Below are 26,959 nucleotides of genomic sequence, written 5' to 3' on the forward strand. Positions count from 1 at the left end.
ATAATTCAATTTAATAATTAAAATTAGTCCAGAAAGAACCCCGTTTCGTTTGCTTAATCGATCTAGAAATAGTCCTAGGCCTGATTTTAGGGTTATTACAGCTGTGTCTGCCTGCCTGCCAGTTCTGGCTGACAGACTGCTTTCTTACTTTTGTTTTCCTGTTTGTTTGTTGTTGTTCTTATTTTTTTTTTCCCCGTGGGGACACCAGCACCAAAAATGACTACTCTTACTTCATTGAGAGGAAAATCCGAAGTGGTCCATGCCAGAAGGACTGAATCACAGGATGTTCACTGTATTAAGGCGCTCATCAGAAGCCATACTGAAAAGATTTTTGGGAGGATGAATGTCACCTATCTTCTGTAAGTAATTTTACCAAATTTTAAGGCTAAACAGTAAAAATGAAGGAAGCTTCAAGAAACTGCCTGAATAATAATAATGATAATAATAATAATAATAATAAATAATAATAATGGTAATGTTAAGCACTTACTATCTGTCAAGCACAATTGTAAGTGCTGGGGTAGCTACAAGTCAATCAGGTTGGACATAGTCCCTGTCCCCCATGGGGCTTACACTCTTAATCCCTATTTTACATTCATTCATTCATTCATTCAGTCGTATTTATTGAGCGCTTACTGTGTGCAGAGCACTGGACTAAGCGCTTGGAAGTACAAGTTGGCAACATACAGAGACGGTCCCTACCCAACAATGGGCTCACGGTCTATAAGGGGGAGACAGACAACAAAACAGAACATATTAACAAAATAAATAAATGGAATAAATATCTCCCCCTTCTAGACTGTGAGCCCACTGTTGGGTAGGGACTGTCTCTATATGTTGCCAACTTGTACTTCCCAAGCGCTTAGTACAGTGCTCTGCACACAGTAAGCGCTCAATAAATACGATTGATAGATTGATGTACAAGTAAAATAAATAAATAGAGTAATAAATATGTACAGATGAGGTAACTGAGGCCTAGAGAAGTTAAGTAATGATAATAATAATTATTATGGTATTTGTTAATCATTTACTATGTGGAGAAGTAGAAGCAGCATGGCTCAGTGGAAAGAGCCCAGGCTTGGGAGTCAGAGGTCGTGGGTCCTAATCCTGGCTCTGCCACTTGTCAGCTGTGTGACTTTGGGCAGGTCACTTCACTTCTCTGGGCCTCAGTTACCTCATCTGTAAAATGGGGATTTAGACTGTGAGCCCCACGTGGGATGATCTGATGGGCTATGGAGCCAGAGGTCATGGGTTCAAATCCCGGCTCCGCCAACTGTCAGCTGTGTGACTTTGGGCAAGTCACGTCACTTCTCTGGGCCTCAGTTACCTCATCTGTAAAATGGGGATGAAGACTGTGAGCCCCCCATGGGACAACCTGATCACCTTGTAACCTCTCCAGCGCTTAGGAGAGTGCTTTGCACATAGTAAGCGCTTAATAAATGCCATCATTATTATTATTATTATTATTATTATTATTACCCCAGTGCTTAGAACAGTGCTTGGCACATAGTAAGTGCTTAACAAATGCCATCATTATTATTATTATTATTATTACCCCAGTGCTTAGAACAGTGCTTGGCACATAGTAAGTGCTTAACAAATGCCATCATTATTATTATTATTACTATTACCCCAGTTCTTAGAACAGTGCTTGGCACATAGTAAGCGCTTAACAAATACCATCATCATTATTATTATTGTTATTATTATGTGCCAAGCACTGTTTCTAAGCACTGGGGTAGATACAAGATAATCGGTCTGGACAGAGTCCCTGTCCCACATAGGGCTCATAGTCTTAACCCCCATTTTCCAGATGAGGTAACTGAGGCCCAGAGAAGCAAAGTGACTTGCCCAAAGTCACGCAGCTGACAGTTGGCGGAGCCGGGATTTGAACCCGTGACCCCGGGCTCCAAAGCCCATCAGATCATCCCACGTGGGGCTCACAGTTTTAATCCCCATTTTACAGGGTTAGTACAGCGCTCTGCACACAGTAAGCGCTCAATAAATACGATTGATTGATTGATTGATTGATTGATTACTCCCAGGCCCGGGCTCTAGCCACTGGGCCATGCTGCTTCTACTTACCCAAGGTCACAGAGCAGACAAGTGGCAGAGGCAGGATTTGAATCCATGGCCTTTCCACTCCCAGGCCCAGGCTCCATCCACTAATCCATGCTGCTCCTCATTTTATGAGATTTGTCCCTCCAGGCATAATGTCATTGACCTGGCATCCAGAGATCTCTGAAATCAATCAATCAATCAATCAATCGTATTTATTGAGCGCTTACTGTGTGCAGAGCACTGTACTAAGCGCTTGGGAAGTCCAAGTTGGCAACGTAATGAAATGAATATAGCAGCGTTCTCACCCTCATCTCTTTCCAGCATTTGGGGCTTCAATAAAATCAGCAGGAGTTCTCTGGGTGCTCCAGATTTCTGGAAAATCTGGCCCACTTAAATTCATCTTCAGTAATACTACCAATAATAATGGCATTTATTAAGCGCTTACTATGCGCAAAGCACTCTTCTAAGCGCTGGGGAGGTTACAAGGTGATCAGGTTGTCTCACGGGGGGCTCACAGTCTTCATCCCCATTTTCCAGATGAGGTAACTGAGGCACAGAGAAGTGAAGTCATCTTCAGTAATAATAATAATAATAATGGCATTTATTAAGCGCTTACTATGTGCAAAGCACTGTTCTAAGCCCTGGGGAGGTTACAAGGTGATCAGGTTGTCTCACGGGGGGCTCACAGTCTTCATCCCCATTTTCCAGATGAGGGAACTGAGGCACAGAGAAGTGAAGTCATCTTCAGTAATAATAATAATAATAATAATGGCATTTATTAAGCACTTACTATGCGCAAAGCACTCTTCTAAGCGCTGGGGAGGTTACAAGGTGATCAGGTTGTCTCACGGGGCGCTCACAGTCTTCATCCCCATTTTCCAGATGAGGTAACTGAGGCACAGAGAAGAGAAGTCATCTTCAGTAATAATAATAATAATAATGGCATTTATTAAGCGCTTACTATGCGCAAAGCACTCTTCTAAGCGCTGGGGAGGTTACAAGGTGATCAGGTTGTCTCACGGGGCGCTCACAGTCTTCATCCCCATTTTCCAGATGAGGTAACTGAGGCACAGAGAAGAGAAGTCATCTTCAGTAATAATAATAATGATAATAATTGCATGTATTAAGCGCTTACTATGTGCAAAGCACTGTTCTAAGCGCTGGGGAGGTTACGAGGTGATCAGGTTGTCCCACAGGGGGACTCATAGTCTTAATCCCCATTTTATAGATGAGGGAACTGAGGCACAGAGAAGTGAAGTCATCTCCAGTAATAATAATAATAATAATAATAATAATATCATTTATTAAGCACTTTGTGCAAAACACTGTTCTAAGCACTGGGGAGGTTACAAGGTGATCAGATTGTCTCACGGGGGGCTCACAGTCTTCATCCCCATTTTCCAGATGAGGTAACTGAGGCCCAGAGAAGTGAAGCGGCTTGCCCAAAGTCACACAGCCGATAAGTGGCGGAGCCGGGATTTGAACTCATGACCTCTGAGTCCAAAGCCCGGGCTCTTTCCACTGAGCCACGCTGCTTCTCTAAGGCCACTGAGAGTGTTGAACATAAAAGATCAAAGGCCAGTCAATCAATGGTATTTATTGAGCGCTCACTATGTGCAGGGCACTGTACTAAGTGCAAATTCAATTCCAGAAATTTGAACACCTGTCCGAGAGAAGCTCTCTGACCGAGGCATTTCATGTCTTGTGGTTTTTAAATCGGATTATTATTTTCTTTATAATAGAACATATGAAGTATGTTGCACACAGTAAGCGCTCAATAAATACGATTGAATGAATGAATGAATGAAAGTAATAAAAGCAATTCATCAAGATGAATAATAATAATTGTGGTACTCGTTAAGCGCTCCAGCACGGACCCGGGGGTCAGAAGGTCATGAGTTCTAATTCCGGCTCTACCACTTGTCTGCTGTGTGACCTTGGGCAAGCCACTTCATTTCTCTGGGCCTTAGTGCCCTCATCTGTAAAATGGGGGTTTAAGACTATGAGCCCTGTGGAGAAGCAGCGTGGCTTAGTGGCAAGATCCCGGGCTTGGGAGTCAGAGGTCGTGGGTTCTAATCCCGTCCCTGCCACTTGTCAACTATGTGACTTTGGGCAAGTCACTTCTCTGTGCCTCAGTTACCTCATCTGTAAAAATGGGGATTAAGACTGTGAGCCCCCCGGGGGACAACCCGATCACCTTGTAACCTCCCCAGTGCTTAGAACAGTGCTTTGCACATAGTAAGCGCTTAATAAATGCCATTATCATTATTATTATTATTACTGAAGATGACTTCACTTCTCTGTGCCTCAGTTACCTCATCTGGAAAATGGGGGTGAAGACTGTGGGACAACCCGATCACCTTGTATCTAACCCAGCGCTTAGAACACTGCTTGGCACATAGTAAGCGCTTAACAAAAACCGTGATTATTACTATTATTATTATTATTGGAAGGTCATGTGGCTCAGTGGAAAGAGCATGGGCTTTGGAGTGAGGGGTCATGGGTTCAAATCCCGGCTCTGCCAATTGTCAGCTGTGTGACTTTGGGCAAGTCACTTCACTTCTCTGTGCCTCAGTTACCTCATCTGTAAAATGGGGATTAAGACTGTGAGCCCCCCGTGGGACAACCTGATAACCCTGTAACCCCCCCACAGCGCTTAGAACAGTGCTTTGCACATAGTAAATGCTTAATAAATGCCATCATTATTATTATTATTATTATGGGTTCTAATCCCGGCTCCACCACTTGTCTGCTGTGTGACCTTGGGTAAGACACTTAACTTCTCTGTGCCTCAGTTACCTCAACTGTAAAATGGGGTTTGAGATTGTGAGCCCCACGTGGGACAGGGACTGCGTCCAACCCGCTTGGCTTGTAATCACCCCAGTCATTCATTCATTCATTCAATCGTATTTATTGAGCGCTTACTGTGTGCAGAGCACTGTACTAAGCGCTTGGGAAGTACAAGTTGGCAACATAGAGAGATGGTCCCTACCCAACAACGGGCTCACCCCAGCGCTTAGTACAGTGCCCGGCACATAGTAAGTGCTTAACAAATACCATCATTGTGATGATTAAATGCCAAGCACTGTACTAAGTGCCTGGCATAAATACAAGTTAATTAGGCGGGACACAGTCCCTGTCTCACATCATCATCATCATCATCAATCGTATTTATTGAGCGCTTACTGTGTGCAGAGCACTGTACTAAGCGCTTGGGAAGTACAAGTTGGCAACATAGAGAGACGGTCCCTACCTCACATGGGGTTCACAGTCTAATGAAGACTACTGCTTGGGTCCACAGGAGAAGCAGCATGGCCTAGTGGAAAGAGCACGGGCCTGCGAATCAGAAGGACATGGGTTCTAATCCTGCCTCCGCCCCTTGTCCGCTGTGTGACCTTGAGCAAGTCACTTCACTAGTCTGTGCCTCAGTTCCCCCACCTGTAAAAAATGAGGATATGAGTGTGAGCCCCATGTGGGACAGGGACTGTGTCCAATCCTGTGACCTTGTCTCCACCCCAGTGCTTAGTTTAGTGCCTGGTACTTAGTAAGCGCTTAACAAATACTATTATTACTATTATTATTATTATTATTATTATTATTATTATTGTTGTTGTTGTTGTTATTATTATTATTAAATGTGACCCGTTCCTAGTCATGGTGAGTGTGAAGCTTCAAGCTCCAAGCAACACACCTCGTGGCTCAGCGGAAAGAGCCCGGGCTTGGGAGTCAGAGGTCATGGGTTCTAATCCCTGCACTGCCGCTTGTCTGCTGTGTGACTTTGGGCAAGTCACTTCACTTCTCTGGGCCTCAGTTACCTCATCTGTAAAATAGGGATTAAGACTGTGAGCCCCATGTGGAGCAACCTGATTACCTTGTATCCCCCCCGCCAGTGCTTGGCACATAGTAAGCGCTTAACAAAAGCCATTGTCAGTATTATTATTATTATTATTATCATTATTATTATTATTATTATTGATGAGTCCCTTGTGAGTCATGTGGAGACCCCAGCTGCAACCCTTTCCCTCCCATAAAGGAGCAGGGAATTGAAAATGTTCAGCCCACCTCCCCACAACGGGTCCCCCATTGTCCCCCAAACCACACCGGCCGACAACACAGATGCGAGCCCCTCTGGAATGGAGCGGGTGAGCAAGACGTCTTCTCCACTGTTAGATTGTTTGGGTTTTTAAATTTGTATTTGTTAATAATAATAATGATGACGTTTGTTAAGCACTTACTATGTGCGAAGCACTGTTCTAAGCGCTGGGGAGGATACAAGGTGATCAGGCTGTCCCATGGTGGGCTCACAGTCTTAATCCCCATTTTTCAGATGAGGGAACTGAGGCCCAGAGGCCTCACAGCCGACGAGCGGCGGAGCCGGGATTTGAACCCACGGATCCTGCCTCCCAAGGCCGGGCTCTTCCATCATCATCAATCGTATTTATTGAGCGCTTACTATGTGCAGAGCACTGCACTAAGCGCTTGGGAAGTCCAAGTTGGCAGCATATAGAGACAGTCCCTACCCAACAGTGGGCTCACGGTCTGAAAGGGGGAGACGGAGAACAAAACCAAACATACTAACAAAATAAAATAAATAGAATAGATAGGTACAAGTAAAATAAATAAATAAAATAGAGTAATAAATCTGTCCAAACATATATACAGGTGCTGTGGGGAAGGGAAGGAGGTAAGATGGGGGGGATGGAGAGGGCTCTTTCCACTGAGCTACGCTGCGTCCCTACTTACTGCCCCTCTCAGGGTCACACCTGGAGAGTTTCCAGGATTTTTCCAGCCTCAACTACGGGAGGGAGAGTCAAGCGGAGGATTACTCATCCCATTCCCAGCTTGGGCAGTGGCTAGTGAGTGGAAGGCCATCTGCTGCCAGTCAAAACTCACCCGGGCCGGGCAGCGGAGCGACCCGGGTGCAGGACACTGTACTAAGCGCTGGGGAGAGCTCACTACACTTAGCAGGCGCCAGGCGGTTCCCTCTGACTCAGTGGCTCGAGAAGCAGGCTTCAGTGGAAAGAGCCCGGGCTCTGGAGTCAGAGGTCGTGGGTTCAAATCCCGCCACTTGTCAGCTGGGTGACTTTGGGCAGGTCACTTCTCTGGGCCTCAATGACCTCATCTGGAAAATGGGGATGAAGCCTGTGAGCCCCACGTGGGACAGCCTGATCACCTTGTATCCCCCCCCCAGCGCTTAGAACAGTGCTTTGCACATAGTAAGCGCCTAATAAATGCCGTCATCATCAAAGAGCCTGGGATTGGGAGGCAGAGGTCGTGGGTTGTAGTTCCGCCTCCGCCCCTTAATAATAATTATGGTATTTGTCAAGCGCTTACTATGTGCCAAGCACTGTGTGGTTCAGTGGAAAGAGCCCGGGCTTTGGAGTCAGAGGTCATGGGTTTGAATCCTGGCCCCGCCACTTGTCAGCTGGGTGACTTTGGGCAGGTCACTTCACTTCTCTGGGCCTCAGCTACCTCATCTGGGAGATGGGGATGAAGCCTGTGAGCCCCGCGTGGGACACCTGATCACCTTGTGATTTCTGCAGCGCTTAGAACAGTGCTTGGCACATAGTAAACGCTTAATAAATGCCATCATCATCATCATTTGCTGAGCGGAAGGCGACAGTGGTAAACCACTTCCTTGTTTTTACCCAGAGACTCTCTGGATCCACTACCAGAACGATTGTTCCCCTCTCCATCCCCCTCATCTTATCTCCTTCCCTTCCCCACAGCACCTGTATATATGTATATATGTTTGGACAGATTTATTACTCTATTTATTTATTTATTTTACTTGTACCTATCTATTCTATTTATTTTATTTTGTTAGTATGTTTGGTTTTGTTCTCCGTCTCCTCCTTTTAGACTGTGAGCCCACTGTTGGGTAGGGACTGTCTCTATATGTTGCCAACTTGGACTTCCCAAGCGCTTAGTACAGTGCTCTGCACACAGTAAGCGCTCAATAAATACGATTGATTGATTGATTGTTCCCTTCTCCATCCCCCCCATCTTACCTCCTTCCCTTCCCCAGAGCACCTGTATATATGTTTCTACATATTTATTACTCTATTTATTTATTTATTTTACTTGTACATATCTATTCTATTTATTTTGTTTTGTTAGTATGTTTGGTTTTGTTCTCTGTCTCCCCCTTTTAGACTGTGAGCCCACTGTTGGGTAGGGACCGTCTCTGTATGTTGCCAACTTGGACTTCCCAAGCGCTTAGTACAGTGCTCTGCACACAGTAAGCGCTCAATAAATACGATTGATTGATTGATTGATTGGAGGTGGGGTGTTCTGGGAGAGACGTGTCCATGGCTTTGCTGTAGGTCAGAGATGACTCGACAGCATAAAACAAGGCAAGAAGCACTTACTATGTGCCCGGCATGGCACTAACCACTGAGGTAGATACAAGCTAATCGGGTCAGACACATCCCATTGTCCCACGTGGGACTCACAGTCTTAATATCCCAGTTTACAGATAAGATAACTGAGGCCCAGAGAAATGAAGCAACTTGCCCAAGGCCACAGAGCCGATGAGCGGCCAAAGCCAGGACTAGAATCCAGGTCCATCCAGCCATTCATTCGATCATATTTATTGAGCGCTTAATGTGTGCAGAGCACATTCAATCGTATTTATTGAGCGCTTACTGTGTGCAGAGCACATTCAATCGTATTTATTGAGCGCTTACTGTGTGCAGAGCACTGTACTAAGCGCTTGGGAAGTCCAAGTCGGCAACATGTGGAGACGGTCCCTACCCAACGACGGGCTCCCAGTCTAGAAGGCGGGCTCCCATTCACCACCGCACACTGCTTCTAAACTGCAGCAGCTGAACCCCGATATCGCTGATGGTCTGAATCCCTGCCCTGTGTCCTGTCAATAATAATAATAATTATTATTATTATTATTATTATTAATTATTATTATTATAATTAATAATTAATGAATGATATAATTATGATTAATAATTAAATAATAATTATTAAGCACTTACTATGTGCAAAGCACCGTTCTAAGCGCTGGGGAGGTTACAAGGTGATCGGGTTATCCCACGGGAGGCTCACAGTCTTCACCCCCATTTTACAGGTGAGGGAACTGAGGTCCAGAGAAGTGAAGTGACTTGCCCGAAGTCACACAGCTGACAGTTGGCAGAGTTGGGATTTGAACCCATGACCTGTGACTGCAAAGCCCGGGTCCTTTTCCACTGAGCCACGCTGCTTCTCTAATCAATCAATCAATCAGAGCGCTTACTGTGTGCAGAGCACTGTTCTGTGAGTGTTTGGGAGAGCACAATATAACAAGAAGAAGTGTAGCCCTAGTGGAAAGAGCACAGGCCTGGAGTCAGAGGACCTGGGTTCTAATCCCAGCTCCACCACTTAAGTGCTGTATCATCAATCGTATTTACTGAGCACTTACTGTGTGCAGAGCACTGTACTAAGCGCTTGGGAAGTACAAGTTGGCAACATATAGAGACAGTCCCTACCCTGTATGACCTTGGGTAAGGCACTGAACCTCTCTATACCTCAGTTTCCTCAACTGTAAAATGGGGATTCAATCCTGTTGTCCCTCCTGCATAGAACGTGAGCCCCATGGGAGACAGGGACTGCGTCTGATCTGATTACTTTGTATCAACCCCAGCACTTAGAACAGTTCTTGACACGTAGTAAGCACTTAAAAATGCAATTAGCCGTCTTCTAGACCGTGAGCCCATTGTTGGGTAGAGATTGTCTCTATCTGTTGCCCATATTATAAGACTGTGAGCCCACTGTTGGGTAGGGACTGTCTCTATATGTTGCCAACTTGTACTTCCCGAGTGCTTAGTACAGTGCTCTGCACACAGTAAGCACTCAATAAATATGATTGAATGAATGAATGAATGAATACTTTCCAAGTGCTTAGTACAGTGCTCTGCACACAGTAAGCGCTCAATAAATACGATTGAATGAATGAATGAATGAATACTTTCCAAGTGCTTAGTACAGTGCTCTGCACACAGTAAGCGCTCAATAAATACGATTGAATGAATGAATTAAAAAACACCCCAACCAAAAAATAAATAAACAGTCCCTGCCCCAAACTATACCCTCTCGCCCTCATCAGACCCCTTCTTTTCATTTGCTAATATTTATTCATTCAATCATATTTATTGAGAGTTTACTGTGGGCAGAGCACTGTACTAGCGTGGCTCAATGGAAAGAGCACGGGCTTTGGAGTCGGAGGTCAGGGGTTCAAATCCTAGCCCCGCCACTTGTCAGCTGTGTGACTTTGGGCAAGTCACTTAACTTCTCTGGGCCTCAGTTACCTCGTCTGTAAAATGGGGATTAAGACTGTGAGCCCCTTGGGACAACCTGATCACCTTGTAACCTCCCCAGTGCTTAGAACAGTGCTTTGCACAAAGTAAGCGCTTAATAAATGCCATTATTATTTATTATTTATTGTTTACTAAGCACTTAGAAAGTTTAGCTCATCAATGAAGAGAGACAGTCTCTGTCCACAACAGGCTTACAGTCCAGAATGGAGGGAGACAGACATCAAAACAAGTAAACAGGCATCAATATAAATAGAATTATAGATATGTGGACATCAAAACAAGTGAACAGGCATTAATATAAAGAGAGTTAAAGATATGTACATATATACTTAATTTCTGTGGGGTGGGGAGAGGGGTAGAGCAAAGGGAGCGAGTCATGGTGATGTGGAGGGGAGAGGGAGCTGAAGGAAAGGGGGGCTTAGTCTGGGAAGGCCTCCTGGAGGAGGTGAGCCTTCAGAAGGGCTTTGAAGGGGGGAAGTGTGATTGTTTGGCAGATTTGAGGAGGGAGGGCATTCCAGGCCAGAGGTAGGATGTGGGCCGGGGATCGACAGCGGGACAGGCGAGAACGAGGCCCAGTGAGGAGGTTAGCAGCGGCAGAGGAGCGGAGGGTGCGGGCTGGGCTGGAGAAGGAGAGAAGGGAGGTGAGGTAGGAGGGGGCCAGGGGATGGATGGACAGCCTTGAAGCCCAGGGTGAGGAGTTTCTGCCTGATGCATAGGTTGATTGGTAGCCACTGGAGATTTTGGAGAAGTGGGGTGACTTGCCCAGAGCGTTTCTGTAGAAAGATATTCCGGGCAGCAGAGTGAAGTATAGACTGAAGAGGGTTAGAGACAGGAGGTTGGGAGATCAGAAAGGAGGCTGATGCAGTAATCCAGTTGGGATAGGGTGAGCGACTGTGGTAGCGGTTTGGGTGGAGAGGAAAGGGCGGATCTTGGCGATGTTGTGAAGGGGAGACTGGCAGGTTTTGGTGATGTGTGGGGTGAATGAGAGAGCAGAGTCAAGGAAGACATCAAGGTTACAGATTTTTGAGATGGAAAGGATGGTAGTGCCATCCACAGTGATGGGAAAGTCAATCAATCAATCAATCAATCGTATTTATTGAGCGCTTACTGTGTGCAGAGCACTGTACTAAGCGCTTGGGAAGTACAAGTTGGCAACATACAGAGATGGGCCCTACCCAACAACGGGCTCACAGTCTAGAAAGGGGGAGACAGATGACAAAACAAAGCATTAACAAAATAAAATTAATAGAATAAATATGTACAAGTAAAATAAATAGAGTGATAAATACGTGCAAACATATATACATATATACAGGTGCTGTGGGGAAGGGAAGGAGGTAAGGCAGGGGGGAAGGAGAGGGCTCAGTGTGGGAAGGCCTCCTGGAGGAGGTGAGCTCTCAGCAGGGCTTTGAAGGGAGGAAGAGAGCTAGCTTGGCGGATGTGGGGAGGGAGGGCATTCCAGGCCCGGGGTTCGACGGCGGGACGGGCGAGAACGAGGCACGGTGAGGAGATTAGCAGCAGAAGAGCGGAGGGTGCGGGCTGGGCTGTAGAAGGAGAGAAGGGAGGTGAGGTAGGAGGGGGCGAGGGGATGGACAGCCTTGAAGCCCAGGGTGAGGAGTTTCTGCCTGATGCGTAGGTTGATTGGTAGCCACTGGAGATTTTTGAGGAGGGGAGTAATATGCCCAGAACGTTTCTGGACAAAGAGAATCCGGGCAGCGGTGTGAAGTATGGATTGAAGTGGGGAGAGACAAGAGGATGGGAGATCGGAGAGGAGGCTGATACAGTAGTCCAGACGGGATAGGATGAGAGCTTGAAAGAGCAAGGTAGCGGTTTGGATGGAGAGGAAAGGGCGGATCTTGGCAATGTTGCGGAGCTGAGACTGGCAGGTTTTGGTGACGGCTTGGATGTGAGGGGTGAACGAGAGAGCGGAGTCGAGGTTGACACCGAGGTTGCGGGCCTGTGAGACGGGAAGGATGGTAGTGCCGTCAACAGTGATGGGAAAGTCAGGGAGAGGGCAGGGTTCGGGAGGGACGATAAGAAGCTCAGTCTTAGACACGTTGAGTTTTAGGTGGCGGGCGGACATCCAGGTGGAGATATCCTGAAGTCAAGAGGAGATACGAGTCTGGAGGGAGAGAGAGAGAACAGGGGAGGAGATATAGATTTGGGTGTCATCTCTCCTGCCACTGCATTAAGCCCCCCTTTCCTCACGATACTTGCCGGCACCTTGTCCCTGTCTTTTGTGTTCCTACCCGATGTCTTCCCTCCCCACTTCTGACTCCTCAGCTACAACTCAGTTGCACTGTGGTCTGTGGACCCTCCACTCCATCAAAAGGAAACTCCCCTGAATCCTTGACCCGTTCCCAGCCTGCTCACTCTTCCCCTTCTTTGCCGTCACCAAGACTTCGTTCTCACCGGACGTTTCTGTCTCCCCTGTCCTCTTGCCACTCTCTCTCCTCTCTCTCTCTCTCTCTCTCTCTCTCTCTCTCTCTCTCTCTCTCTCTCTCGGGGTCTCTTCTTTTTTATGGTATTCGTCAGAGACTGTAGTAAGCGCCGGGATAGATTTAAGAAAATTGGGTTGGACACAGTCCCTGACCTATATAGAGGCCACAGTCTTAATCCTCATTTTGCAGATGAAGTAACTGAGGCTTGGAGAAGTTAAGTGACTTGCCCAAGATCATACAGCAGACAAGTGGTGGGTCAGGATTAGAACCCAAGTCCTCTGACTCTCAGGCCTGTGCTCTTTCCACCAGGACTGCTGTTTCTCTACCGTCTCGTGGAGAAGTGGGGAGGACTTGACCTGCTCCTCTCTACAACCTCTCCTCCCCAGTCACTCCTTCCCCCTAGCTTATTATTATTATTATTATTATTATTATTATTAGTTCCAACTTTGGAATTATTTCCAACCTTAATAATCAATAATACTAATCATTAGTAGTAATAGGAAAATGGGGATGAAGACTGTGAGCCCCACCTGGGACAACCTGATGACCTTATATCAACCCCAGGGCTTAGAACAGTGCTTGGCACATAGTAAGCGCTTAACCAATACCATCATTATTATTATTTTATTTAAATCTAGCTGAAATGGGCTGTTGAGAATGCATTTTGGGGACTTTTGTATGCAAGTGAATATTTATATTTATAAAGATCAGTCAATCAATCAATCAATCAATCGTATTTATTGAGCACTTACTGTGTGCAGAGCACTGTACTAAGTGCTTGGGAAGTACAAGTTGGCAACGTATAGAGACAGTCCCTACCCAGCAGTGGGCTCACAGTCTAAAAGGGGGAGACAGAACAAAACCAAACATACTAACAAAATAAAATAAATAGAATAGATATGTACAAGTAAAATAAATAAGCAAATAGAGTAATAAATATGTACAAACGTATATACATATATACAGACAAATAATTCTGTAATATATACATATATATTAGACAAATAATTATATTTTTTCTTAAGTCCTTACTATGTGCCGAGCACTGTACTAAGCACTGGGGTAGATCATCAGGCCCCATATGGCTCTTACAGTTTAGGTAATAATAATAACAATAATAACGGCATTTGTTAAGTACTTACTATGAGCCAAGCACTGTTCTAAGCGCTGGGGTAGATACAAGGTAATCAGGTTGTCCCACGTGGGGCTCACAGTCTTAATCACAAAGTCAAAGACTCAGTCAAAGTCACACAGGCGGAGCCGGGATTAGAACCCACAACCTAAGAGGGTGAACAGTTATAGAGTCCCCATTTTGCAGATGAGGGAACTGAGGCACAGTGATGTGATTTGCCCTCAGTCACCCAGTAGACATGTGGCAGAGTGGGATTAGAACTCAAGTCCTCTGACCCCCCAGGCCCACGTTCCTCTATTCTACAAAGCCCTTTCTTGACCCCAGTAGCCCCTCCACCTATCGTCCCAACTTCCCGTTCCCATTCCTATCCAAATTCCTAGAATGGGTTCTATACAACCCGTGCTTTCTTCATTTTGCCCTTGTTTTGTTTTTGTAAATGGCATTTGTTAAGTGCTTACTATGTGTCAGGTCCTGGGGTAGATAATAATAATAATCTCCCCCTTGTCCCCCTCTCCATCCCCCTCATCTTACCTCCTTCCCTTCCCCACAGCACCTGTATATATGTATATATGTTTGTACAGATTTACTACTCTATTTATTTATTTATTTTACTTGTACCTATCTATTCTATTTATTTTATTTTGTTAGTATGATTGGTTTTGTTCTCTGTCTCCCCCTTTTAGACTGTGAGCCCACTGTTGGGTAGGGACTATCTCTATATGTTGCCAACTTGTACTTCCCAAGCGCTTAGTACAGTGCTCTGCACACAGTAAGCGCTCAATAAATACGATTGATTGATTGATTGATTGATAATAATAATTTTGGTATTTGTTAAGCGCTTACTATGTGCAAAGCACTGTTCTAACCGCTGGGGAGGATACAAGGTGATCAGGTTGTCCCACGTGGGGCTCACAATCTTAATCCCCATTTTCCAGATGAGGGAACTGAGGCCCAGAGAAGTGAAGTGACTTGCCCAAAGTCACCCAGCTGACAATCGGCGGGGCTGGGATTTGAACCCGTGGCCTCTGACTCCCAAGCCCGGACTCTTTCCACTGAGCCACGGGTTGGATGGAGTCCGTGTCCACCAAAGGCTCCAAGTCTTAATCTCCATTTTACAGATGAGGTAACAGAGTTCCAGAGAAGCGAAGTGACTTGCCCAGGGTCACACAGCAGACAAGTGGCAGAGCCGGGATTAGAACCCATGACCTTCTGAGTCTCAGGCCCGTGCTCTACCCATTACGTCATGCTGCTTCATCAACTCCCCTCACCTTACTTTTCTGCCCACTTCTCCCACTTTTCATCACCATGCTCACTTCCTTCCAAGCCAACCTTCCAACTGAACGTTAGTCTGTCCCCTTGATTCATCCATTCAATCGTACTTATTGAGCGCTTCCTGTGTGCAGAGCACTGTACTAAGCGCTTGGGAAGTACAAGTTGGCAACATGTAGAGACTGGTCCCTACCCAGCAGTGGGCTCACAGTCTAGAAGGGGGAGACAGACAAAACAAAACACATTGACAAAATAAAATAAATAGAAGGGTAAATATGTACAAGTAAAATAAATAGAGTAATAAATCTGTATAAACATATATACAGGTGCTGTGGGGAGGGGAAGGAGGTAGGGCTGGGGGGATGGGGAGAGGGAGAGGAAAGAGGGGGCCCCATCTTGGACCCCTCTCCCCTCACTAATCTGACAGACCCCAGCTCTCCCCATGTTCTCTGCGCTCCTAAAATTCCACCTCATCCAAAGAAGTTTTCTCCAAATAATTCCCAGCCCCTTTCCTCATATAAACCCATAAACCAACTCTAAAACTTATAAACTCATTTATACGCATCTTCAATACTTTGGTATCTATGTTTATTCAATTGTCCATCCAATTATTTATCTTGACTACTCTCTTTACAATCCCTTCCCCACAGCACCTGTATATATGTATATATGTTTGTACGTATTTATTACCCTATTTATTTATTTATTTTACTTGTACATATTTATTCTACTTATTTTATTTTGTTACTATGTTTGGTTTTGTTCTCTGTCTCCCCCTTTTAGACTGTGAGCCCACTGTTGGGTAGGGACCGTCTCTATATGTTGCCAACTTGTACTTCCCAAGCGCTTAGTACAGTGCTCTGCGTACAGTAAGCGCTCAATAAATACGATTGAATGAATGAATCAATCCTATTTATTGAGCGCTTACTGTACGCAGAGCACTGTACTGAGCGCTTGGGAAGTACAAGTTGGCAACATAAGTATTATTATGACGTTTTTCCCCCCTGTTAGAGTATAGGCTTTTGGGCAAGGACTGTGTCACTCTGCTCTGGACTTCCCCTGTATATATGCATATATTTTTGTACATATTTATTACTCTATTTATTTATCTTACTTGTACATATCTATTCTATTTATTTTATTTTGTTAGTATGTTTGGTTTTGTTCTCTGTCTCCCCCTTCTAGACTGTGAGCCCGCTGTTGGGTAGGGACTGTCTCTATGTGTTGCCGACTTGTACTTCCCAAGCGCTTAGTACAGCGCTCTGCACACAGTAAGCGCTCAATAAATACGATTGATTGATTGATTCCCCAAAGCTTAGTTTAGGGCATTGCACGAAGTGAGTCCTCAGTAATGCTATTCATTCATTCAATCGTATTTATTGAGCGCTTACTGTGTGCAGAGCGCTGTACTAAGCGCTTGGGAAGTCCAAGTTGGCAACATATAGAGACGGTCCCTACCCAACAGTGGGCTCACAGTCTATCACTACCACCGTGGCTGAACACCACAGGGCTAACTTGTACTTCCCAAGCGCTTAGTACAGTGCTCTGCACACAGTAAGCGCTCAATAAATACGATTGATGATGATGATGATGATGACGGCTAAAAACTTGATTAGATGGGTTGACTCTGGTGCTAAATAGATACAAAGACTGACAAATAATGATTTTTTTCTGTGTGTGTGTGTGGTATTTGTTAAGCACTTACTAGGCACCAGGGACCCGGCTCCGCCACCCGTCTGCTGAGTGACCTTGGGCAAGTCACTTAATTTATCTGGGCTTCAGTTGCCTCATCTGTAAAATGGGATTAAGATTGTGAGCCCCATATGGGACAGGGACTCTGTCCCACCTAACTCGTATCTACCCCAGCGCTTAGAACAGCACTTGGCACATAGTAAGCACTTAGCAAGTACCATACTTATATTTATTTTACTAAGCTCTGGGGGGGTAGAAAGAGTTAGGTTGAACAGAGTCCATGTCCCACTTGGGGCTTACAGTCGTAATCCCCATTTTACAGATGAGGTAAATGAGGCACAGAGAAGTGAAATGACGAGCCCAAGGTCACACAGAAGACAAGTGGCAGAGCTGGGATTAGAACACAGGATAGCAATGTTGAGCCAAGGAAATAAATAATTTTGGAAGGAGGACGGGTGGGACAGGGACTGTGTCCACCCTGATTAACTTGTATCTACCGCAGCGCTTAGTACAGTGCCTGGCACATGGTAAGTGCTTAACAAGTACTATGAAAGAACGGTATCTGTTTACAGATTGCTGCTGAATGCTCTTCAAGAACAGGAACCTCTCCCTTTCCTTTTGTCAAAATCGTCAAAATCGTCAGAACAAATAGAATTTAAAGCTATGTGCACATCATTTACAAAATAAATAGAATAGTAAATATGTATTCCTTTCTCGCATTCCTCCCCTCTTTCTCCACTGATCCTTGGGAACTTCAATATCCATGTGGATGTTCCTGATGACTCTTCCGCTCCCAGTATCTAACACTCCTCGTCTCCACCGACTGCTCTACCCCACCTCCCCCTCTCAACAACTTGGACATACACTTGATCTCATCATCTCTAGTCCGTGTACAATCTCTGCCCTCAACATCTGAAATCCCTATATGACCACAACCTTCTTACCTGCCTTCTCTCCCACATGCCCCATCCCCACAAATCCATCCTGTTCCCTCAGAGAGACCTTCTATCTTTTGAATCCATCCAATTTCCTCAAGTCATCATGCCCCATTTAGTTTCCATTCCCAAACTACCAACCGTCGATGACCAACTTGACACCCTCAACACCATATTCTCTCCTGACATCAACACAGTCATTCCCCTATCCCTTCGCCGATCTCATACCACTAATCCACAGCCCTGGATCGCCTCCACAGTCTTCTTCCTTCGCTCCGGTGCATGTACCACAGAGCACTGCTGGTGGAAATCCAGCTGTCAGGCTGACCCTGTCCACCTCAATTTCATCCGGGCCTGCTTTTACTCTGCCCTCTCCTCTGCCTGGCAACATTGTCCGTCCATCCTTATTGTCTTTCCAACCATTATTGTCTCTCCATCCTTATTGAATCCCATAACAATTGCCCTCGCCATTTGTTTGATATTTAACTCCCTCCTCAGACCCCCTGCCCCCTTCTCCGCCTGCCCCCCATCTGTTGCTCCAAATGCCCTGGCCACATACTGTACTGAGATAGTGAAAACCCTGAGCTGTGATATCCCTAAAATTTCCCCTGCTCCTTTTCTGTCCTTCCCTCCTCCTGTCCTTCTTCATCCCTCCCATCTTTCCCAGCAGTATTTCAAGAGGAAATCTCCCACCTCCTCTCAAAATCTAGCCCCTCCACCTGCGCCTCTGACCTCATCCCTTCGCGCCTTATGAAAGTTCTTGCCCCCTCCTTTCTTCCTTCCCTGAACACCATCTTCACCTGTTCACTCTCCATTAGCTTTCCCCACACTGCTTTCAAAGATGCTCATGTCTCTCCTATCCTTCAAAAAAAAACCCTCTCTTGACTCCATGGCTCCCTCCAGTTATCGCCCCATCTCCCTCCTACCATTTCTCTCCAAACTCTGTAAGCAGATTAAGTATACCCACTGTCTCTACTTCCTCTCCTCCACTTCTCTTCTTGACCCCCTCCAATCAGGCTACCTTCCCTTTCATTCCACAGAAACTGCCCTCTCAAAGGTTTCTAATGAACTCCTCCTTGCCAAATGCAAAGACCTCTACTCCACCCTAATCCTCCTCAACCTCTCAGCTGACCTCAACACTATTGACCACCCCCTTCTGAAACATTATCCAACACTGGCTTCACTGACACTGTTCTCTCCTGGTTCTCCTCCTATCTCTCTGGTCGTTCCTTAATAACAATAATAATAATAATAATAATGACATTTGTTAAGCGCATACTATGTGCAAAGCACTGTTCTAAGCGCTGAGCACTGTTCTGATCTCTTTCATGAGCTTCTCCTATGCCTCTCACCCCCTAACTCTGGGAGTCCTTCACAGTTCAGTTCTGGGCCCCCTTCTATTCTCCATCTACACCCACTCCCTTGGAGAACTCATTCACCTCCTTGGCTTCAACTGCCATCTCTGTGCAGATGATTCCCAAATCTACATCTCCAGCCCTGATCTCTCTCCTTCACTGCAGTCTCACATTTCCTCCATCTTCAGGACATCCCTACTTGGATGTTCTGCCAACGCTTCACACTTAAGATGTCCAAAGCAGAACTCCTTATCTGCTCACCCAAACCCTGCCTTCCCCGTGATTTTCCTGTCACTCTAGACAGCACCACCACCCTCCCTATTCCATAACCTCGGCATTATCCTCGACTCATCTCGCTCTTTCAACCTCATCTGGAAAATGGGGATAAAGACTGTTAGCCCCCCAGGGGGACAACCTGATCACCTTGTAACCTCCCTAGCGCTTAAAACAGTGCTTTGCACATAGTAAGCGCTTAATAAATGCTATTATTATTATTATTCCCTCATCTGCCTAGTAAAGTGCTCTGCTCTTGGGAAACACTCAGTAAAAACACTCAGTAAGTAGTGGTGATGGTGACAGTAAGTGCTGTCCTAGAGGGATCTAAGACTCTTTGAAGTGCTCAGAATACCAAAAAAAAAACTTGACAAAAATTGCACTTGGCCTGGAAAGATCATCTAAGTCTCCCCTCACACACATGCCATTAATTCATTCATTCAGTCGTATTTATTGCTCAATAAATATGATTGATTGATTTATTGAGCGCTTACTGTGTGCAGAGCACTGTACTAAGCGCTTGAGTACCAAATGAGAAGCAGAGTGGCTTAATGGAAAGAGCCTGGGCTTGGGAGTCAGAGGTCATGGGTTCTAATCCCGGCTCCGCCACTTGTCAGTTGTGTGAACTTGGGCAAGTCACTTTCATTCATTCATTCAATCGTATTTATCGAGCGCTTACTGTGTGCAGAGCACTATACTAAGCGCTTGGGAAGTACAAGTCGGCAACATCTAGAGACGGTCCCTACCCAACAGCGGGCTCACAGTCTAGAAGGGGGAGACAGACAACAAAACAAAACATATTAACAAAATAAAATAAATAGAATAAATATGTACAAGTAAAATAAATAAATGAATAGAGTAATAAATATGTACAAGTAAAATAAATAGAGTAATAAATCTGTACAAACATATATACAGGTGCCGTGGGGAGGGGAAGGAGGTAAGGTGGGGGGATGGGGAACTTGACTTCTCTGGGCCTCAGTTCCCTCACCTGTGAAATGGGGATGAAGACTGTGAGCCCCACGTGGGACAACCTGATCACCTTGTACCTACCCCAGTGCTTAGAACAGTGCTTGGCACATAGTAAGCACTTAACAAATACCAATATATGTTTGTATGTTTTTATTACTCTATATATTTATTTATTTTACTTGTACATATCTATTCTATTTATTTTATTTTGTTAATATGTTTTGTTTTGTTCTCTGTCTCCCCCTTCTAGACTGTGAGTCCACTGTTGGGTAGGGACCGTCTCTATATGTTGCCAACTTGGACTTCCCAAGCGCTTAGTACAGCGCTCTGCACACAGTAAGCGCTCAATAAATACAATTGATTGAATGATTGATTGATTATTATCATTATAAGCACTTAACCAATATGATTATTATTATCATTATTATTATTGTGAGCAGCTGAAATCCGCTGAAATCCATCAATCCCTCCTCCCAGTAAAGGTGAATCTTGCTCCATCCACAGGGCCGCTCGGTCCCGTGACCGGAGAAATGAAACAGTGAAAAGAAATTTCCAAGCCCCACTGTTCGCAATCCTTTCCACTTTTACCAGTTGCGACTGTTTCCACAGAGAAAAAACGAGCCTTGCGATAACCCTGTGCAATGAGAAGGAGGAGATTATGGCCCACGCTGCTTTCCTGGACTATCCCAATTGGAACGTGGCCCAACAGGACGAATGGGTGACAGTCTTCCACGATCTTGAAGGTGCAAGTGCCTGCACGGTAAGTAATAATAATAATAATAATAATAATAATAAATAATAATAAATAATACAATAATAATTACAATAATTATTATTGTAATTATATAATAATTATTATAGTAGGGCCAAGGCCCTACTGACAGCTCACCTCCTTCAGGAGGCCTTCCCAGACTGAGCCCCTTCCTTCCCTCCCCCTCATCCCCCTCTCCATCCCCCATCTTACCTCCTTCCCTTCCCCACAGCACCTGTATATATGTATATATGCTTGTACATATTTATTACTCTATTTATTTATTTATTTATTTTACTTGTACATATCTATTCTATTTATTTTATTTTGTTAGTATGTTTGGTTTTGTTCTCTGTCTCCCCCTTTTAGACTGTGAGCCCACTGTTGGGTAGGGACTGTCTATATATGTTGCCAACTTGTACTTCCCAAGCACTTAGTACAGTGCTCTGCACACAGTAAGTGCTTAATAAAAATGATTGATTAATTGATTGATTGAATAATATAATAATAATATTGACCTTTGTTAAGTGCTTACTATGTGCCAAACACTGTTAAGACAGACTGGTGAAGCAGAGCTGTTCTGGTGGGCCCTGAGTTTCTGAATATTGGTTGTTTTTTTCCATTTTGCTCCAAATACCTAGTAGAGTAGAATTAGTAGATATGATCCCTACTCTCAAGGAGTTTGCAATCTAGTCAGGAATAGAGAAACTAAATAAATACAGCTAGGAGGAAGAAGGCAAAGGGGATATTTAGATGAGTAAGAGAGTGCTTGTAATAATAATAATAATGATGGCATCTGTTAAGCGCTTACTACGTGCAAAGCACTGTTCTAAGCGCTGGGGAGGTTACAAGGTGATCAGGTTGTCACTGTGGGCGGGGAATGTGTCCACCAACTTTGTTATATTGTTGTACATATTTGTTACTCTATTTATTTATTTATTTTACTTGTACATATCTATTCTATTTATTTTATTTTGTTAGTATGGTTGGTTTTGTCATCTGTCTCCCCCTTTTAGACTGTGAGCCCACTGTTGGGTAGGGACTGTCTCTATATGTTGCCAACTTGTACTTCCCAAGCGCTTAGTACAGTGCTCTGCACACAGTAAGCGCTCAATAAATACGATTGATGATGATGATGATGATGATGTATTGTACTCTCCCCAGTGCTTAGTACAGTGCTCTGCACACAGCAAGCACTCAATAAACGTAATTGATTGATTGCCAAAGAAGCAGCGTGGCTCAGTGGAAAGAGCACAGGCTTGGGAGTCAGAGGTCATGGGTTCTAATTCCGACTCCGCCACTCGTCAGCCGTGTGACTTTGGGCAAGTCACTTGACTTCTCTGGGCCTCAGTTCCCTCATCTGTAAAATGGGGATTAAGACGGTGAGCCCCCCGTGGGACAACCTGATTACCTTGTATCCGCCCCCAGCGCTTAGAACAGTGCTTCGCACATAGTAAGCGCTTAACAAATGCCATTATTATTATTATTATTATTAAGTATGAGGTTGGGGATAGCAAAAGGTAGTTTGGGAGTCATCCACGCAGAGGTGGCGGCTAAAGCCACGGTTTCAGCGAGCTCCTCAAAGGAGTGAGAGGAAAGTGAGAAGAGAAGGGAAACAAACAGAACCTTGAGGACACCCACAATTAGGGGGTGAAAGACAGAGAAAGAGTCAACAAGAGAGCTTTAGAAGAAGTTGGAGAGGTACCGAAAACTAGGAAAGTCAAGGTTAGTTGGTATTTGCAGGAGAAGATGGTGGTTCCCAGGGTCTGAGCAGCCGAGAGGTTGAGGAGTATTTGGTTAGAAGAGAGTCTGTTAGGTTTGTCTTCTAGGCTGTGAGCCCACTGTTGGGTAGGGACCGTCTCTATATGTTGCCAACTTGTACTTCCCAAGCGCTCAGTACAGTGCTCTGCACACGGTAAGCGCTCAGTAAAGACGATTGATTGATTGATTGACGTCATTGGTGACTTTGGAGAGAGTGTCCTCACAGGAGTGAGGAAGGCAGACCCCAGGTTGGAGAGGAGTTGGAGGAGAAGAACTGGAGGAAAAAGATTTTTACAGCAACCCCATTTGAGGATCTGGGGCAGAGGTGGGAGAGGGAGTTGGGAGGGTGCCGTGGAATTCGGAGGTTTATTGAGGATGGGGAGATGGGGGTACGTTTGCAGGCAGAAAGGGAGTGGCTGAAGACGGTGGCTAAGGAGGGAAGGAGAGTGGATGCAAGTGTTTTCAGGAGGTGAAAAGCCGGGGTGTCAGAGACCCGGGGGAAGAGGGTCTTCTAGACTGTGAGCTCATTGTTGGGTAGGGACCGTCTCTATATGTTGCCATCTTTTACTTCCCAAACGCTTAGTACGGTGCTCTGCACACAGTAAGTGCTCAATAAATACGATTGAATGAATGAATGAAAGAGGGTAGATTTGGGAAGCAGGTGGGGAAATGAACCACCCCGGGGGGTATAAATGTGTCTGGGGTGTGGTCCCGGACCTCTCGTCCTGGTGGGAGCATAAATTTTTGTCCACGCGGACTTGACCCTGCATCGTGGAGTACCGACCCAGTGGAACAGCCCCACGTGTGGAATCTGTGCTTGTGAAGTGCTTGCCTCTGTCAGGCCTCAAGGCGCAAGACTTCAAAATGGGGGTACAGGGGACTGATGGGGCTTTCAGATAGCTACCGAGCAAAGGCAGTTGTCAATTTAGCCGCGGGCTAGTCCCCCAGATGTACCTCCAGCCCAGCCACCTACTCCTGGGGACAGAAAAGGAATACTTTTAGGCACAATTCAGTCTTCCAGATAGGAGGCCGGGTCAGGAGAGACCCAACCACTGGGAAATGAATGAGAGCCAGACCCCAAATGCATTGCCTTTAACAATGCAGGTGGGTCTCATTCTCGGTTAGCTGCCTGGTCTCCCCCCTCTTCATAACTTGCCCCTCTCAGTAAAATAAAAGAGGAAAAATGAGCCCATACGCATGAAAATACACATTTCATCCGTGGAATCGGTTATCTCTCTGCCGAGACTTAAATAGCAGCACCCGTGGAGGACTGCGCTTGACCCCAGTGTTTGATTCTGCTGTTTCCCTCTTCCTGGCCCCACCTGACTCTCCTTTACCGCAGTTTCCCCCTTTTTTCCACTTGATAGTAGGAGAAAACCCTGCCTCAAGTTCTCTGGCTGAAAGACTTCATCAGAATGAAGGAAGACATAAGAGCTATTTAGAAATCAATCAATCAATCGTATTTATTGAGCACTTACTGTGTGCAGAGCACTGTACTAAGCACTTGGGAAGTACAAGCTGGCAACATATAGAGACAGTCCCTACCCAACAGTGGGCTCACAGTCTAGAAGGGGGAGACAGAGAACAAAACCAAACATACTAACAAAATCAAATAAATAGAATAGATAGGTACAAGTAAAATAAATAAACAAATAGAGTAATAAATATGTACAAACATATATACATATATACAGGTGCTGTGGGGAAGGGAAGGAGGTAAGATCAATCAGTGTTCTCCCTCTTACTTAGACAGTGAGCCCCCCAAAGGACAGGGAATGTGTCTGACCTGATTAGTTTGTATCTACTCCGGCGGTTAGAATTGTGCTTGACACATAGTTAATGCTTAACAATTACTAATGGTATTTACTGAGTGCTTTCGCTGTGCAGAGCACTGTACTAAGCGCTTACGAAGTTGGTCGGGAGGGAAGGATACAGAGGGTCTTCGGTAGGGTTTCATGAGAAGCAGCGTGGCTCAGTGGAAAGAGCCCGGGCTTTGGAGTCAGAGGTTGTGGGTTCAGATCCCGGCTCCGCCAGTTGTCAGCTGTGTGACTTTGAGCAAGTCACTTCACTTCTCTGGGCCTCAGTTCCCTCATCTGTAAAATGGAAGTTAAAGACTGTGAGCCCCCTGTGGGACAACCTCATCACCTTGTAACCTCCCCAGCGCTTAGAACAGTGCTTTGCACATAGTAAGCACTTAATAAATGCCATTATTATTATTATTATTATTATTATTATTATTATTTATCATCTGGGTAAACTTTCCCAGAGCTTAGAACAGTGCTCGTCACAGAATTCTATTTATTCTGACGGTTTTGACACCCATCTACGTGTTTTGTTTTGTTATCTGTCTCCCCCTTCTAGACTGTGAGCCCGCTGTTGGGTAGGGACCGTCTCTAGTTGCCGACTTGTGCTTCCCAAGTGCTTAGTACAATGCTGTGCACACAGTAAATGCTCAATAAATACGATCAAATGAGTGAATAAGTACTTAATAAATACTATTACTACTACTAAGCAGTGTTGCCTAGTGGATCGAGCCTGGGTTTAGGAGTCAGAAGGACCAGGTTTCTAATCCCGGCTCTGCCACTTTTCTGCTGTGGGCAAGTCACTTAACTTTTCCGTGCCTCAGTTACGTCATCCATAAAATGGGAATGAAGACAGTAAGCACCATGTGGGACATGGACTAGGTCCAACATGATGACCTGTATCTACCCCAGCGCTTAGTACAGTGCCTGACAAATAGTAAGTGCTTAACAAAGATTGTTATTATCATCATGGTTGTCACGATTAGTATTACTACTACATAAGCCGGACCCACGAGAGTTGCTAAACAGTTTTTTGGTGGTTCCAAGCCTAGGCCAGTTCTGAAAATATATTTTCTGCCTCCTCTGAACTTTATCTAGCCTGAAGATTTTCTCTCCCGATGGAAAGAGCCCGGGCTTGGGAGTCAGAGGTCATGGGTTCAAATCCTGGCTCCGCCAATTGTCAGCTGTGTGACCTTGGGCAAGTCACTTAACTTCTCTGTGCCTCAGTTACCTCATCTGTAAAATGGGGATTAAGACTGTGAGCCCCACGGGGGACAACCTGATCACCTTGTATCCTCCCCAGTGCTTAGAACAGTGCTTTGCATATAGCAAGTGCTTAACAAATGCCATCGTTATTATATGAAAAGCAGCATGGCCTAGTGGAAAGAGCACAGGCTTGGGAGTCATATGTCATGGGTTCTAATCCTGGCTCTGCCACTCGTCCTGCTTTGTGACCTTGGGCAAGCCAATTTATTTCTCTGGGCCCCAGTTCCCTCATCTGTAAAATGGGGATTAAGATTGTGAGCCCCACGTGGGACAACCTGATTACCTTGAATCCACCCCAGCGCTTAGAACAGTGCTTGGCACATAGTAAGTGCTTAACAAATACCATAATTATTATAATTACATTTTTTCAGCACCAGTTCCCTGTGGCTTTTCAGTCAATCAGTAGTATTTATTGAGTGCTTACTGTGTGCAGAGCACTACACTAAGAGCTTAGGAGAGTACAATATAGTAGAGTTGGTAGAAAAGTTCCCTGCATACAGTGACCTTATATTCTAGAGGGGGAGCTCCTCTTCCACCGATTAGCAGAGGAACTAGCCCTTTTTTCTGGTGTGATTTATAGGAAAATCCATCCCATTCTGATGCTCTTTCAGAATTGCACAGAACCAGAGTGCAGCCCATTTTACAGAGAGAGAGAGAGAGAGAGAGGGGGCAAGACTTTGAGAGGCTATATATCCTACCCAAGGGTATGAAGCAAAATTTTGGTAGAAAGAGAAATAAAATATAGCCTTCTGTTTCCCAAACACAAAGCACTCCACACACAAAAAAAAAAACAGTGCTGAAAAATGCCAGTAGGAAAGTAGTCGGAGACTAGGCCGTCAGACACACGCCATGGATTAGGCCTAGGGATTCCATCAACTCCACAGTCAGACACGTATCCGTCGGGAACACATTTATTTCAAAGGTTTGGAGGGATCAAAGG

General features: G+C 45.2%; 1 protein-coding gene across 1 annotated transcript in view; it reads left to right on the top strand.

Annotated features, from left to right (window-relative positions):
* The first annotated feature begins 213 nt into the window (after positions 1 to 213).
* Positions 214 to 26,959, top strand: part of CFAP61 (cilia and flagella associated protein 61) — a 389,026-nt gene continuing 362,280 nt past the window's right edge. Inside the window, exons 1-2 of the mRNA XM_038744718.1 lie at positions 214 to 359; positions 21,049 to 21,199. Coding sequence (XP_038600646.1) covers positions 217 to 359; positions 21,049 to 21,199 — 294 coding nt within the window. The 5' untranslated portion in view covers positions 214 to 216. The remainder of the gene's footprint in view (positions 360 to 21,048; positions 21,200 to 26,959) is intronic.

This window comes from Tachyglossus aculeatus, chromosome 1 (assembly GCF_015852505.1).
Source record: "Tachyglossus aculeatus isolate mTacAcu1 chromosome 1, mTacAcu1.pri, whole genome shotgun sequence".
Lineage (NCBI taxonomy): Eukaryota > Metazoa > Chordata > Mammalia > Monotremata > Tachyglossidae > Tachyglossus > Tachyglossus aculeatus.